Below are 15,372 nucleotides of genomic sequence, written 5' to 3' on the forward strand. Positions count from 1 at the left end.
GTCATGCTCATTATCCGTCCACTTGGGTAATTTTCTTTATACCTTGGAGTTAACATTCACCGCTTCAAGTTAGCTTTCCATTCTTTTATCCTAGGAAAGTACCAGGCTTTTTTCTTTTTTTTTTACCTTCTGTAATTGATTATCTCAGTTCAAAATGAAACACAAGTACTTCCTGATATACAGACAGAGATTTGGGTACATGGTCATTTTCTCAGTATGTTCCCTACATGTCAGTACACATATTCTCTTCCTGACATTTTCATTGTCTTGCCAGTGAATTTCAGTTAATGAGGTCCAGACTGGAAGAGAGAGAAATGGTTCTGTCTTGCTGGCAAAGACTGGGTCACCTACCAGGAAAAGAAGGCACCCAAAGGGGACTAGGACTCATGCACAAGTGCTTTAGTGTTTGGGAAATATCATTTAACTTGAAGTTTTACTTTCAATCGTTCAGTTTTGACAAGGGAAAGATAATAGAGGTATATTTGTCTCTCAAAAAAGTTGAAATATCAAAATCCACGTGCCAACAAAATTTCAGCAAGCTCAGATTTTATAATGCTTCCTGATACTAATAGAAAGCAGGGTTACGAATGTTTATTAGTTTTTTCGGTGTCACTTCACTAATTCCTGCTGATGATTAATCCTACCTCCCATCCTTAAACCCACCAACAAGAATTGGGAATAAATTTGTCTCCCAAGTTAAAAAGAATGGTGTGTTTGAGCTGTTCTGTCTTAGCTTGCAAGAGCCATGGGTGAAATTTTCAGGAATTTTAGAAGCCGATTGGCGTCACATTCTTAGTTTAAAATTAGCCATGTATTACACTGTGGAAATTTACACCATGGAAATGGGTAAGTGCTACAAATTAGGAATTTGTTCCTTTTTCTGGAGCAATAGTTATTAAGATTTACTGGCACAGTGCTGGTTATGGAAGACAAAGAGAACTAAAAGTAATTCTCTTTTCTTGCTCATCTCCAATAGAGGCTTCAGGGTCTGACAAATTCTGTTATGAAAAGCTGAATACGGAAGGCACCGAGAAAGGCAACTGTGGAAAGGATGGAGACCAATGGATCCAGTGCAGCAAACAGTGAGTTGGCTGTCCCTGGGAACATAATGGGTGGACTCGGTGCAAGGAGCACAAAATAAGTGTTACTGATTTTTTAAAATAAATTGACTACTAAAATTTTTGAAGTATGAATTTAAAAGACTGTATATCTAGAAGCAAATGACTATGAACTAAACTGTTTCTGTGAAACAGACACACCATTTCTGTAAAATTCAGGAAAGCTCTCACATGCTGTATTTTACTTGAAGCTTGTTTGGAAGAGATATTTTGCTAAGGTATTTTAAGGAAGGAAATGGCAACCCACTCCAGTATTCTTGCCTGGAGAATCCCAAGGACGGGGGAGCCTGGTGGGCTTTAGTTTACGGGGTCGCAAAGAGTCAGACACAACTGAACGACTTCTCTCTCTCTCTCTTCTTTTTGATTTTCTACTTTTGCTTTCAAAAAGCCTATGAATGTACAAGTATAAGGAATTCTGCAAGCAAAAGATGTAGACTGTCTATATTTCAGGAGCCATTTAAAATGAAATAACATGCATTTGATTATTTTTCAAATGTAACACAATTTGATTAAATAGCTAATATCTGAATTAAAGTTTTATTTTCCCTTTTAAAAAGTATCTGAAAGTGAAAGTCGCTCTGTCGGGTCCCACTGTTTGTGACCTACAGTCCATGGAATTCTCCAGGCCAGAATACTGGAGTGGGTAGCCTTTCCCTTCTCCAGGGGATCTTCCGAACCCAGGAATCAAACTGGGGTCTCCTGCATTGCAGACTTATTCTTGACCAACTGAACTATGAGGGAAGCCAAAAATTATCTGGTCAGTGCCTTCTGAGGACTCTTTACTCAGGAAATGAGACACCTTCAGAGCACATTGGTAATATTTTCCCTTGATTTGTTGAGGAAAGTTAAAATTGCAATTTAATAGTTTTTTTACGGTCAACTCAATGACTTGGATCTCTCGGATCATTATGTGATAGACCAAAGCTCCTCCATTCTCCTTCCATAACAGTGGGGATTCTTCTCCCATTGTGCAGCAGAGCTACGATTTAAGGGAAGTTTTATTTATCTAATTAATGGTCTCTAATGTTGTACTTTTTGAAACTTGGCAGTTGTATGTAATCTTTGGTGGTGGATGAGGCCTTAGGAGGCAAAAAATCTTTGACTTCCTTAAAATTAAACCAAAATAACAGAACAGAGCTTCCCATCTGATGTCTCGTGACTGAGGTATAGAAGTTTTGAGATGTTCAGTCTTTGAGGTTCCAGGGAGGAAGTGGAGTCTAAACTAGTCAGAACCTGTGGGGTTGGATGCCTCTGGCTTCATTCATTAAGCCAATATCACAGACCAATCTGATCATTTCTCTGTGCCTCCGTGACTTCAGAAAGTTGGGAGGCATTGCTTTAGATCATTGTAGAAGACAGCTTCCAGTATCTAGCAATAGAATATCCAGCCACAAGTGAGTTAAGGAAAATAAATGTATATTTTTTAAATTAAAAAAAATTGAGAAATATAGAAACAGAAAAGTGATTAATATACAAATATACATTTTGCCAAATAAATGCAAAGTGAGCTTTCATGTAACCCCTCTATGAATCAAGAAATAGTGCATCCCAGGATGTATTCTTCACCCTCACCGCTCCTGTCTCTCTCCTGAAGTTACTGTCATCCTCAATTTTATGGCAGTTGCTTTCTTAGTTTTCTTTAGAGATATACTGCTCAAGTTTTCAGCCCTAAACAGTTTAGTTTGCCTAAAATTTTGGTAGCTTTATATAAAAGGAATCATGTTTCATGTATTGTTTTGTATTTTGCGTCTTAAGTTCATTATTTTGAGAGTTTTCCATGGTGTGTGTCGCCATAGATTCGTATTTATTATTCTTTTATTTCATTTTCATTCATATTTATAGGTATATACCTTCTCCATTTTGTGTTGACAGACATTTAGATCGTTTCCATGTTTTGGCTATTAGGAATCATGCTACTGTGAACATTCGGGTACATGTAACTTAGTTCTCATTTGTACATATTTTTCTAAGGCCATTCCTGGAAGAAAAATTGCTAAGTCATAAGGGATGTATATTCTCAGCGTCACTAGATGGTATGACACTATTTTCTAAAATGGTTGTGCTAGTAAATGCTGCTGCTGCTGCTGCTAAGTCGCTTCAGTCGTGTCCGACTGTGGGTGACCCCATGGATTGCAGCCTACAGGCTCCTCCATCTGTGGGATTCTCCAGGCAAGAACACTGGAGTGGGTTGCCATTTCCTTCTCCAATGCATGAAAGTGAAAAGTGAAAGTGAAGTCGCTCAGTCATGTCCAACTCTTAGCCACCCCATGGACCACAGCCCACCAAGCTCCTCTGTCCATGGGATTTTCCAGGCAAGAGTGGGGTGCCATCACCTTCTCCGCTAGTAAATGCTCCCACTGATAATTTGTATAAGAGAGTTTTGTTGTACTATACTGTATTCTCACCAACACTTGGTGTCATCACACATTTTACTTTTATGTATTCTGCTGGGTGTGAATTGCTTTATTATTGTGGCTTTAATTTGCGTTTATGAATGGAATAGTACATTTTCATGCATTTACTGGACATGGATTGTGTGTGTGTGATATGCCATTTCAATTCTTTGCACATTTTTTAAGGAGTTCATCGTTTACTTAATAATTATGCTGGAGGTAGTTGTCCTCATGGTGAGTGAGTCATTTAACAATGTCACCAAGGACCCAGGTGATCTCTGCCTCTCTTCTCTGTAAAACTTGGACTTTGAATGCAGGAGACCAGGGTTCAATCCCTGGATTGGGAAGATCCCCTGGAGAAGGAAATGGCACCCCACTCCAGTACTCTTGCCTGGAGAATCCCATGGAGGGAGGAGCCTGGTGGGCTACAGTCCATGGGGTCGCAAAGAGTCGGACGCGACTGAGCGACTTCACTCACTTCTCTGTAAAACGTAGCCTGTTCACTTTGTATCTTTACATGTGAATTCACGATTGCAAGGTGAATGCCAAAGTTCCGCATTCAAATGCAGGAAGTAGGGGTAGCAACAAGAGACCTTTTCCCTGTCAGGCTCTAAAAGCCTGTCCAGAGCATAAAATTCTCCCCAGCAACTCCCTATCTGGCTTTTCTTCACACCTCAGCATTCCAGGGGCCACTGTTAGCTCTAGGAGGATGGGAAGGAGGCATGGCTAAGTAAGTGGGTGTAGAGAATGGGGGTGCCATGATAGGTTCTGGCACCAGACATGAGCCATCTCTCAGAGCTGGTTACTTTGCTACCTCGCACAAGCTTTGATCCTTTTAGGAAGGAGGGGGGATTTTCACCAACCAACAGTATCTAAACAAATGTTTTCATTTAGAAGGAAAGGGAATATTTCCTATTTTTAAATATTTGTGGACCAAATAATTTTGATTTTTTCAGTTGATCCCTCCTGTCTTGTTCTTTTTGTTTAATATGTTCAGTGATGTGTTCTGTGGATTTTTACTCTGCACCAACCTTACTCGAGCGCCACGTATTGGTCAACTTCAGGGTGAGATCATCCCAACTTCCTTCTATCACCAAGGCCGGGTGATTGACTGCAGGTAACATAGTAAATGTTGACAAGCCTAATGAATCATGAGAATTACAAATTTAGAAAAAATCAAGGGAAATATTTCTATTTTTCATGAGAGAAATAACAACTTAGATTTTATTATCACTTTGTGTATTGAAAGGCATTTAAAAAACAAAGTTATATATCAATTTGCACATTGTATCTGCTTAAAGATTATGCCACTTATTAGTAGGGAGACATTCTTTGTAATTATCATTTTAAAAGTAGAATTTTATGATACTCATTTTGAATATGATTAAAGTTTTGAGTATTGAAATATGTCACTGTTTGAACATTGTATGTTTTATTTTTTGTGACAAAAAAAGAATTTAAGCTATACTCTATGTGCTTGCTTTAGAAGATTAATTGAAACCCAGTCATATATAGAAAGTATAGTGAAGGGAAAGTGAAAGTCGCTCAGTCGTGTACGCCTCTTTGCGACCCCACGGACTGTAGCCCACCAGGCTCCTCTGTCCATGGAATTCTCCAGGCAAGAATAGTGGAGTGGGTAACAATTCCCTTCTCCAGGGGATCTTCCCAACTGAGGGATCAAACCCAGGTCTCTCACATTGCATGTGGATTCTTTACCATCTGAGCTACCAGGGAAGCCCATAGAAAGCATATACTAAAATATTTATAGCTCTAGTCAGTCATTTTATATCCAATTATCTGTGAGTACAAGGCACAGAAGATACAAGACTTTTTTTTTTTTTAACACTGGGAGTCATATTTATTTTAAATAATATTGTTCCCATTACAGGAGTTGTAATTCTAAGATGCTATGCTCTCATTCAAATGATAACTTCCATTGCCCGAAACACTTTTGGGATTCCCCCTACAGAATTGCCCTCAGAATATGTAATGTTTATCTTTCAGTTCAGTTCAGTTCAGTTCAGTTCAGTCGCTCAGTCGTGTCCAACTCTTTGTGACCCCATGAATCGCAGCATGCCAGGCCTCCCTGTCCATCACCATCTCCCGGAGTTCACTCAGACTCACGTCCATCCAGCCATCTCATCCTGTGTCGTCCCCTTCTCCTCCTGCTCCCAATCCCTCCCAGCATCAGAATCTTTTCCAATGAGTCAACTCTTCGCATGGGGTGGCCAAAGTACTGGAGTTTCAGCTTTAGCATCATTCCTTCCAAAGAAATCCCAGGGCTGATCTCCTTCAGAATGGACTGGTTGGATCTCCTTGCAGTCCAAGGGACTCTCAAGAGTCTTCTCCAACACCACACTTCAAAAGCATCCATTCTTTGGTGCTCAGCCTTCTTTACAGTCCAACTCTCACATCTATACATGACCACAGGAAAAACCATAGCCTTGACTAGATGGACCTTAGTCGGCAAAGTAATGTCTCTGCTTTTGAATATGCTATCTAGGTTGGTCATAACTTTTCTTCCAAGGAGTAAGCGTCTTTTAATTTCATGGCTGCACTCACCATCTGCAGTGATTTTGGAGCCCAGAAAAATACAGTCAGTTTCCACTGTTTCCACTGTTTTCCCATCTATTTCCCATGAAGTGATGGGACCAGATGCCATAATCTTCATTTTCTGAATGTTGAGCTTTAAGCCAACTTTTTCACTCTCCACTTTTCACTTTCATCAAGAGGCTTTTTAGTTCCTCTTCACTTTCTGCCATAAGGGTGGTGTCATCTGCATATCTGAGGTTATTGATATTTCTCCCGGCAGTCTTGATTCCAGCTTGTGTTTCTTCCAGTCCAGCGTTTCTCATGATGTACTCTGCATATAAGTTAAATAAGTAGGGTGACAGTATACAGGCTTGACGGATTCCTTTTCCTATTTGGAACCAGTCTGTTGTTCCATGTCCAGTTCTAACTGTTGCTTATCTTTAGTATCCCCCATATAGCAAAACTTCATCTTACATAGGTGAATGTAAGATTTAAAATCATCCCTAAATAATTTTGAACAAAATTTGGTAAATCAACTGGGTAGCCACATTGGATATTGCTTTCTTGGTCAAATGGTTGCTGATTTCATGTCTTTTAAATGGCTCTAAAGATGATTTGAACAGGGCCTTAGACAAGAAGATCCTTCCTGGATAAATTTGTAGTATTCAAATGTAGTTACTTGGATGCACAGAAGCTTCCTTTCAGTGTGTAGGTTTTCACAAATCTTTATTGGAACAACCTTGTTAAATTATATTGTTATAGTCTAAACTAGTATATTTTTTAAAATTTTAATATTAAAATATTTTATTTTAATATTTTAAAAATATTCAGCAAGGTATCTAGTTAGTAATTATAATACTGATTATTATTCAAATTCCGGTTGTCCTTAGCTTTGGGATTTTAGAAGTATGTATCAATAGAGAGGAATCGGCTTGTTTTTTTTAATCATGAATAATTCAGCCCTCTAAAGTAATAATTTTCAAGATGTTTTCAGTTGCTTTCTATGCCCAACACCTGCCTTTTTGTATCAGAATGTCTTAGAGTGCTAATGATAGGATTGCTTCTGTTGTTCTTACGCACACCTCCCCTTTAGTCTTAATGTTGGTCTTGCAAACAAGGAAAGGTTTAGAACACACTTTGTGCAAATGACATATTTTTGTTCTGATGAAGTGCAGAGCAATAATGCTACTGAAAGGCAGTTTCTTTTATCATACTCTTTTACTAAGGAGAGGTGGAGAAAGGGTGAAAGGAAAAGTAGAGAAATGCTAGATGAAATCCATGTCCACTGACAGCCTCTTCAGTTTCCTGAATAGCAAACCTCACTCATGTTGGTGGTATATTTCCAAGTGTGGTGCTAATGACTGTATGACTATCTTTTTCTTTTTAGTGGTGCTCATGTGGTTTTAGATGATGATACGGATGTGGGCTATGTCGAAGATGGAACACCATGTGGCCCATCTATGATGTGTTTAGATCGGAAGTGTCTACAGATTCAGGCCCTAAATATGAGCAGCTGCCCCCTCGATTCCAAGGGTAAAGTGTGTTCAGGCCATGGGGTAAGTAGGCGTCAGTGTCCAGCTCAAGTCTTCCTTGACTAACATCCTCCAAGTTCTCAGTGGTTGGACTTCTAGTCCAGCCATTCTCCTTCTGTGATTCTAGGCACTGACTGTGATTATTTCCTTATACCCTTATCTTCTAAGAATAACACCTAAATGTGTTGAAACGGTTTTAGTTTTTTTTTTTATTACCCTGTATATTTGTGTGTTTTTATTCACCACAGTCTCTTGGAATCCAAGGAGTTAGAAGAAAAATGATGTGATTCCTAAAGAAAGTATAGACCCTATGTGACTGCTTTGCACCATTCATAATAATTTATACTTTTCAGTAATTCCCTTTCAGCTCCTCAACTACTCAGTGTGCATACTGAGTATCTGTGTGTTGAAGATCACACTAGACTAGAGGTTGGATCACTGCTATAATTCACATGTTAAAGTTGGACAGTTATTCTTGGACCATTGCCAGCAAAAAAGAAGGTGTGCTCTCTACACACACCTGCATGTATCTTTAATTCTGTGTGCAAAGTTTTGGGGCAGGTACTTCCTGGAAAACCTAGGTTTATTACCTAAAAACACATTTTAGTGATTATTTAAAATTGGATTTAGTAAAAGAAAGATGGTTCAAAATTTATACAGAATTCAAAAATGGTAAAAGACATGAGGAAACTCAGAGTGATCATATCAAAGGAAGATGCTGCAGCAAAGGTAAAAGTAATCCAAAATATAGATAGCTAAATGAGTGATATGTCACACAACAAGGTAGAAAGGCATAAGGAGCTTATGCCCAATGACTTAGACTCATGGGTTAGCAGTAGAGACTAATGATCAAGAGCGTGGATTTTGTGGCTAGAAAGGATCCCTAGTTTGAATCCTGACTCTGCTTCTTTTTATCCCAGTTACTTTGGGCAAGTCACTCAGCCTCTGTCAATCATCAGGGTGCTAGTGATTAAATGAGATGTTATGCATAAAGCACTGAGTATAAATACCTAGCATATAATCAATGTAGTAAATATTCAATAATTGCTATAGTAAATTAAAAGCTTCCCTGGTGGCTCAGTGGTAAAGAATCCACCTGCCAGTGCAGGAGATGCAGGTTTGATCCCTGGGCCAGGAAGATCTCCTGGAGAAGGAAATGACAACCCACTCCAGTATTCCTGCCTGGGAAATCTGATGGACAGAGAAGCCTGGTGGGCTACAGTCCATGGGGTTGCAGAAGAGTTGGATACGACTTAGCTACTAAAAACAACAACAAAAGTAAAAGCACTGGGCAGACCACTCAGCTCCTCAGTTGTTGCTCTGAAAGCATTATATATAAAACTTAATGCATAAAAAGGTCCATGATTCTCCATTACCCACCACTTCTTCATCCTGTTGAAAAAAAGGTAAAATTCAGTGTGTTAATTATCATCATCACATTATATCATTTCAGATTAAAAAGCTTCTTATATCCATAAGCTTAAATTCAATTTTATCATCTCTAAACAATCTATCTCTGAACGTATTTCACAGGCAGATGAGGATTTAAACTACTCTGTCTCCAGTTTGTGGATGGTTATTTATTTCATCTAAATTACAGGTCCATTCCAGGGGCAGAGAGAGGGGCAGAGATTACTCTCGGAGGGTCTGCAGCCAGGCCGACTGAGAGAGGAGTGGCACTACAGGCAGGCAGGGAAGGTGGTGGTGGTGGGGAGCTTGTTTGGCTGGGAGGATGCCACCGAATGACTTCTGTGTTGAGCACGATGAGGTAATGCAGTGCGTTGGTGATTTATGTCTCCTGGTATTTCATCTCTGGCAATGCCTTTTAAATCCAACATGTATTAATTTCTTGAATTAAGCATATTGTTTCTAAGGTATGTTTCTAGAAGCAACTACTTCTGAAAAAGCTACATTGTCAGATGTGTATACTTAAATAATATCAACACCAGTAATTAACATTTAATTTGAAAATTTCTTCCTTTTAATCTTTGATTTTTCTAAGATTAACTGAAAAAATATCACCCAAGTATTGGATCTACACATTGTGTCTAGTATTCAGGACCAGGGGAGAGGCTTCACTGATGGATCAGTGGTAAAGAATCTTCCTGGTCTGGGAAGATCTCACATGCCACAGAACAGCTAAGTCCGTGCGCCACAAATTGAGCTGGTGCTCTCTAGCCTCCAGCCTGCAGCTACTGAGCCCACGTGCCGCAACTGCTGACGCTCACATGCCATAGAGCTCATGCTCTGTGACAAGAGAAGACACTGCGATGAGAAGCTCATGCAGTGCAACTAGAGAGTAGCTGCCACTCACTGCAATTAGAGACAAAGCCTGTGCAACAGCCAAGACCCAGCACAATCAAAAATAAAAAACCAAAACAAAAAACCCCAAAAAACAAAACCAGGGGAGACTTAAACATTTCAAATGGTTTTAGAGCTCCTACCCTGTCCCATGTGTCTTTTACATTTACCATCATTATTCTGCCAAGCGCGATGAGAATGCCCCATCTCTGTTCTTTGTTCTTCACAGGTATGTAGTAATGAAGCCACCTGCATCTGCGATTTCACCTGGGCAGGGACAGACTGCAGTATCCGGGATCCAGTTAGGAACCTACACCCCCCCAAAGACGAAGGACCCAAGGGTTTGTGTGATTTCAGTTTCAATTCCTTGTGTGATTTCATTAGTATTCTTCCAATGGTGCCAATATAACAAGTTCATAGGTTTTCTGGAGACACATAAGAATATCTCCTTTTGTCATTAAAATGTCTGATTCATGTTCCCACAAAATTAAGAGTTCTTGGATATGACATTGAAAAAAATGCTTAAGTTACCCCTTAGTCTAGAACTGGAATTAGGAAGAGGTAAATATACCAATTTCCTTTCTTTCCTTTAAATCTCATTCTTCCATAATCGCAAATATTAATCATTTTATAGTTGGTTGAAGCTAAATCAGTTTTTTAAATAGATGAACTCATTTTCACTGACATGAGACTCTGATTATTCCTCAAGTTCTTCCAGAGGGAAGTTGTAGTCTCCTATGTTCTGTTTAAGCACATTTTTGATTAGGAAGAAACTGGAATTCTTCACGGAACTTTAACACTGCAAAGAAAATTTGAAAGATCTGGACCTTTGTTTTAATCAACATTAAAAAGAGAAAAATGAGAATTTTAGAATTGGAAGGAGACTCAGTGGCCATCTAGAACCATCCTCCTTTTGCAGATGGGAACTCTCAATCCCATCCTATGATTACTAAGGTAACCAGAGGCAGGGCTGGGACCAGGAGCTCAGGTAACTTGAGATTGCAAATGCCTGATCTCAGGCCTTCTGCTACCGTATTATAATGTAGCCTATGTCATCTAAATGTGGTAGTCACTTTCTCCTTATTCTCCCCATTCTCAACCCCTTTTATGATTTTCAAAGAGCTGGCGAAGTCATCAGTTACAGTAGACTTACTGTACCTGAGAAACCAAAAAATCATTGGAAAGGATATGGTACACCAGGGGGTATTGTATATACATCAGGCTCTTCCTTCTCATGGTGCTGCTAACAGTATTTCATAAATAACTATTATCCGTTTTTCTGCAGGTAGGAAAAATACATATAGAAATAGTGTCATTTTGATCTGCTTAGTTTTGGATGAAAGTGCCTTTAAACTCAAGCTTCAGTATTGTCCATACGGGGAGCTATGATTTCAAAAGTAAAGTTCCCTAGTCCTCAATTCCTAAAGAGATTCAGGCTGATTTGCATGCATGTGTAATGTTCAGTAGGAGTGGGTGGTAAAACACTTCATGCATTTGCTTATTATGCCACGATGTTAACATTCTATAAGAATCACAAGCACACCCTCACAGTCTATTTCTGTTCTCCTTCTAGTTATAAAAAGGAACCGTTATAAAAAAGGAACCAATTCCACTTTTACATTTAGTCTTTTATTGCTTTAAAATTAGTATGAAAAATTCTCGGATCCACCTTCAGAACTTCGATTTAGAGAATATTTAGCCTCTGACAAGGAGAGATTCATTCTTTCCAAATTTTCTCTCCATGTCTGTGGTTCTCTTAAAGATCTAAATGCTGTTTCTTTAAGTGATGTGTATGCCTGAACACATGAGCACAGCTGAAGAGGCTTAGACTTTGTTCTTTTTCATAAGGAATTTTTAATTTGTTCTCTCTCTTCTCCATTCCTTCACTCACCCATGCCTAAAAAACCTATTTGAAGGCATAAAGTAAATAAATACATTCTAGAGAAGAGAAGATCCCTAGCTGCCTTTTGTTTTGTTCTGCTTTTTTCCCATTTAATGTGATGCTGGTCTTTGTTGTCTTTTAAAGATAACCTTTTTGATCATTCAAGTAATACATGTTTATTGTAGAAAATTTTGAAAATACAGGAAAGGTTAAAAAGAAAGTAAAAATCCTTCTTAATCCAGTAACTCGGAGGTAATCAATATTAGCATTCTGATTTGTTTCTTTCCTGTTGCATATTTTCTTTTTTACTTAATTCTTAATGAAGACAGTGGAATCATTTGAATAAACCTACCCATGGGTTCTAAAATTGTTAAAATCTTCATGAGTCTTTAATAATCTTGATTCATTTGAAAAAAGGTATTGATTGATATAAATAAAGAGCAATTACTATTGTAAATTACCAGATTTCCAGAAAAAGTCAAGCAGTTTTAGAACAACTAATAATGGCTCTATCTGTACTGGCCATTTATATCTTTTCAGCCTCTATGGAAAATTCCATTAATATGCTAGGAAAACGGAAAACAACTGAAATGAAAATTTAAACCCTTTACTATAGATTTTATAGTTTTAATTTTGATATTCTGATTAAAGAAGATGGTAAGAGAGAAGCTAGATACTTTACTTCTATCTTTTTAATCCAGATAGCAAATGTTTATTGATTCTATACTATTTAAAAGTCAGCACATCCTTGCACATGGTAGGCACTCTATAAATACCATATCCCCTCTATTTGGGAATATGTAAAAGAAGTGAAATGGTGCGTGTTAACACTGATTTTCAGTTTATCAGAATCCATTTGTTGTATTGCCTTGATGAAGAGGAACAGGTAACAAACTCCAGGTACTGAAACCATCAGTACTTCCCTGACTGAAGGTTCAACACTAGTGTGAGGTGCCAAGGTTTTTCTCTATAACTTCGTGTTCTACATTTTCTCATGATTGGATTGGTTTGGTTGGCACTTGACTTACTGAGCGCAGTCTTTGGACCCTCCCTAAATACTTGCCATAAATAATGAGCAACATCCACAATGACCTAACTTGTCATATTTTAGATAAGGGCTTTTCTATAGAGATACAGTGAGTGGGTATTAAAAAATACTTATTTTATTTAATTTCAATGTACTTCCTTATTAAGAAGAAAAAAATTTAAGAAACAGAATGAAAATATTTCTTTTTAATTCATGAGATTTTATCATAAAAGATGACTTGTACCCAACTACATCTCTTTGGATCAAGATTAAATTAGTAAAAACTAAGGTGAATTCTGTGACTCTTTGGTTCGAGGAAATGAGAAATGAACCAATGTGTTTTCGATATTTCTTTCATTGTAACTACAGGTTACTAAAAGAATAAAAAGTCAACTTCATCTGGGTAGGGATGAATAACACACAGGAAAGTATTGCCATTGAAGTCACTCTGCACGGGCTCAAGTTGTCCATTGTTGACCCACTGTTTAAAGCATGGAAGATAATTTTCTCCAGCTCTCAAATTAAAATTATTAAAAGACAAGAAATAGGCTTTTAAAGCAAAAATCATGTGAGCAAGATTTTTTTAAAAAGATTTTTCTATTACATATTACATGACTCATGTTTTCTACACTGTTCATTTTACATACAAAGACGCTTCTGTCCCTCTTCTCCCAACCTGTTTCCACTAAACTCCCTGCAAGAAATTATTTTGGCCTGTTCTATGAGGGAAGAATATGCTTGAATTCTGTTTAAAAGACCTAGACTTTCCATCTGTTATAGGGAGAGCCATGTCAAGGACTGGTAATTTTTGTGTTGTGTAGGCATCTTTGCACAGTGCTGTCAGATACGACTGAGTGACTTCAGTTTATTATAGGATACATTGCAACTTTTCTCGTTGGATGGTTTGCAACACCTTGTAGGAGGGAAGAGAAGAAACTGGAACATATCAAATATTTTCCCTGATAGATATAAAGTCAAAGAATGGTCCTGGGAAGCTTTGGTCAGATGCTGTCATTATGACAGTAGTAATCAGATCAGAGATGGAAGGGCCTCAGGGGCATTGGAGAAGGAAATGGCAACCCACTCCAGTGTTCTTGCCTGGAGAATCCCAGGGACGGCGGAGCCTGGTGGGCTGCCGCCTACGGGGTCGCACGGAGTCGGACACGACTGAAGTGACTTAGCAGCAGCAGCAGCAGGGGCAATTCAATTCAGTCCCACTTTTCTAAAAATGAGAAAACTAGCTAATTAATAAGGTTAACAGCTACTTAGGAGTAGAGCCAAGAATAAAACCTACATCACCTGATCTTCAACCCAATGTGTTTTTTTCTGTTATTGCACACAGCCTGAGTTAAAACTGGGTGTTAAGTTATTCTGCTAGTTTGTATAACAGTACTAAGTAGAAAAGGTTGAAAAAATAAGTAATGATTAAGCTTATTAACTGATACATTACTTGTCAAAGGAAGTATTATATTGTTAGCATTTAGTATTTTGAAAACAGTAATTTCTAAGTCTATGTTGAAGATTATTATTTAGTGTTTACTTTTGCATGTGTTTTTTGATGACTTTCTTTGTGAGTGCAGAAATCCTTGATTTTGTAATTCAGATGATTACATATGAGAAGTTATGATTGTCATATATAATTATGCTCTATATAATTGTGCACCATCTCAGTATTTTTCTCATTATCTCCTCATACCTCCTCATCAATAACATAGGGATTTACTAAGTTTAAAATTTTTGTGATAATTCTGAGTTTACTTTGTTCAGAAAAACTCCATGATATTTTCAATGAGAGCATAAACAAATAATATTCTTATAAAAAATAATCTATTTTTTTATCCTTTCAGACATTTATCCCAATGTGTCAAAAAAATGACTCAATTTTTAAAGATTTTATGTAGAAGAGTAAGCAGATCTGGTTATACATCTAAATACTGAATTGCAGAGCTTGATAAAACATCTATTATGCTAATATTATACTCTAAAATATAAAGAATGTATTTTATATTTATTTCTGATCTTAAATTTTAACAAAATACTAAATCTCTGCAGAAAGAACTTTGGTCCATAGAGTACAAATGATGTCTTTGATGCTTCCAGCCTTTAAAGTATTTAAGGATGCAGGATTGTAGCCCCTTTTGGTTCATTGGAGTCATATAGATGAAATACTGCAGTCTTTTGTTTCAGAAAGTCTCTAAAAGTAAGAAAAGAAAAAAAAATCAACCACTCAGTTTCAAAAACAGTTTCAAAAACAGTTTCAAAGTGTCTGAAGCATGACTTGTCTGTGAAAGAATTGTACATATAAAATAGAAATTCCTGAGAAAAGGAGAAAATCCTTAGTTCTTATTGATATTACACACTTCTCAAAAATTCTACCTTTTACATGTACACCCATGGCTGATGCATGTCAATGGATGACAAAACCCACCACAATATTGTAAAGTAATTAGTCTCCAATTAAAGAAATTAATTTAAAAAATTCTACCTTTTAGCACATATGATAGCTAGGAGCAAGATTAAAAGTAATAATTAACCAACAAATAACAGAAATAAGAAAACAAAAGTGAAAATGTACTGCTAAGTAATA

At 37.6% G+C, this 15,372-nt stretch overlaps 1 protein-coding gene across 4 annotated transcripts in view; it reads left to right on the plus strand.

Annotated features, from left to right (window-relative positions):
• The window catches only part of ADAM23 (ADAM metallopeptidase domain 23), a 189,371-nt gene that overhangs the window by 155,423 nt on the left and 18,576 nt on the right, over positions 1–15,372 (plus strand). For all 4 annotated transcript variants that reach the window (XM_069578117.1, XM_069578121.1, XM_069578119.1 and 1 more), the window contains exons 21-24: positions 977–1,082; positions 4,509–4,628; positions 7,431–7,599; positions 10,106–10,217. In XM_069578117.1, coding sequence (XP_069434218.1) covers positions 977–1,082; positions 4,509–4,628; positions 7,431–7,599; positions 10,106–10,217 — 507 coding nt within the window. The remainder of the gene's footprint in view (positions 1–976; positions 1,083–4,508; positions 4,629–7,430; positions 7,600–10,105; positions 10,218–15,372) is intronic.

This window comes from Ovis canadensis, chromosome 2 (assembly GCF_042477335.2).
Source record: "Ovis canadensis isolate MfBH-ARS-UI-01 breed Bighorn chromosome 2, ARS-UI_OviCan_v2, whole genome shotgun sequence".
Taxonomy (NCBI): Eukaryota; Metazoa; Chordata; class Mammalia; order Artiodactyla; family Bovidae; genus Ovis; species Ovis canadensis.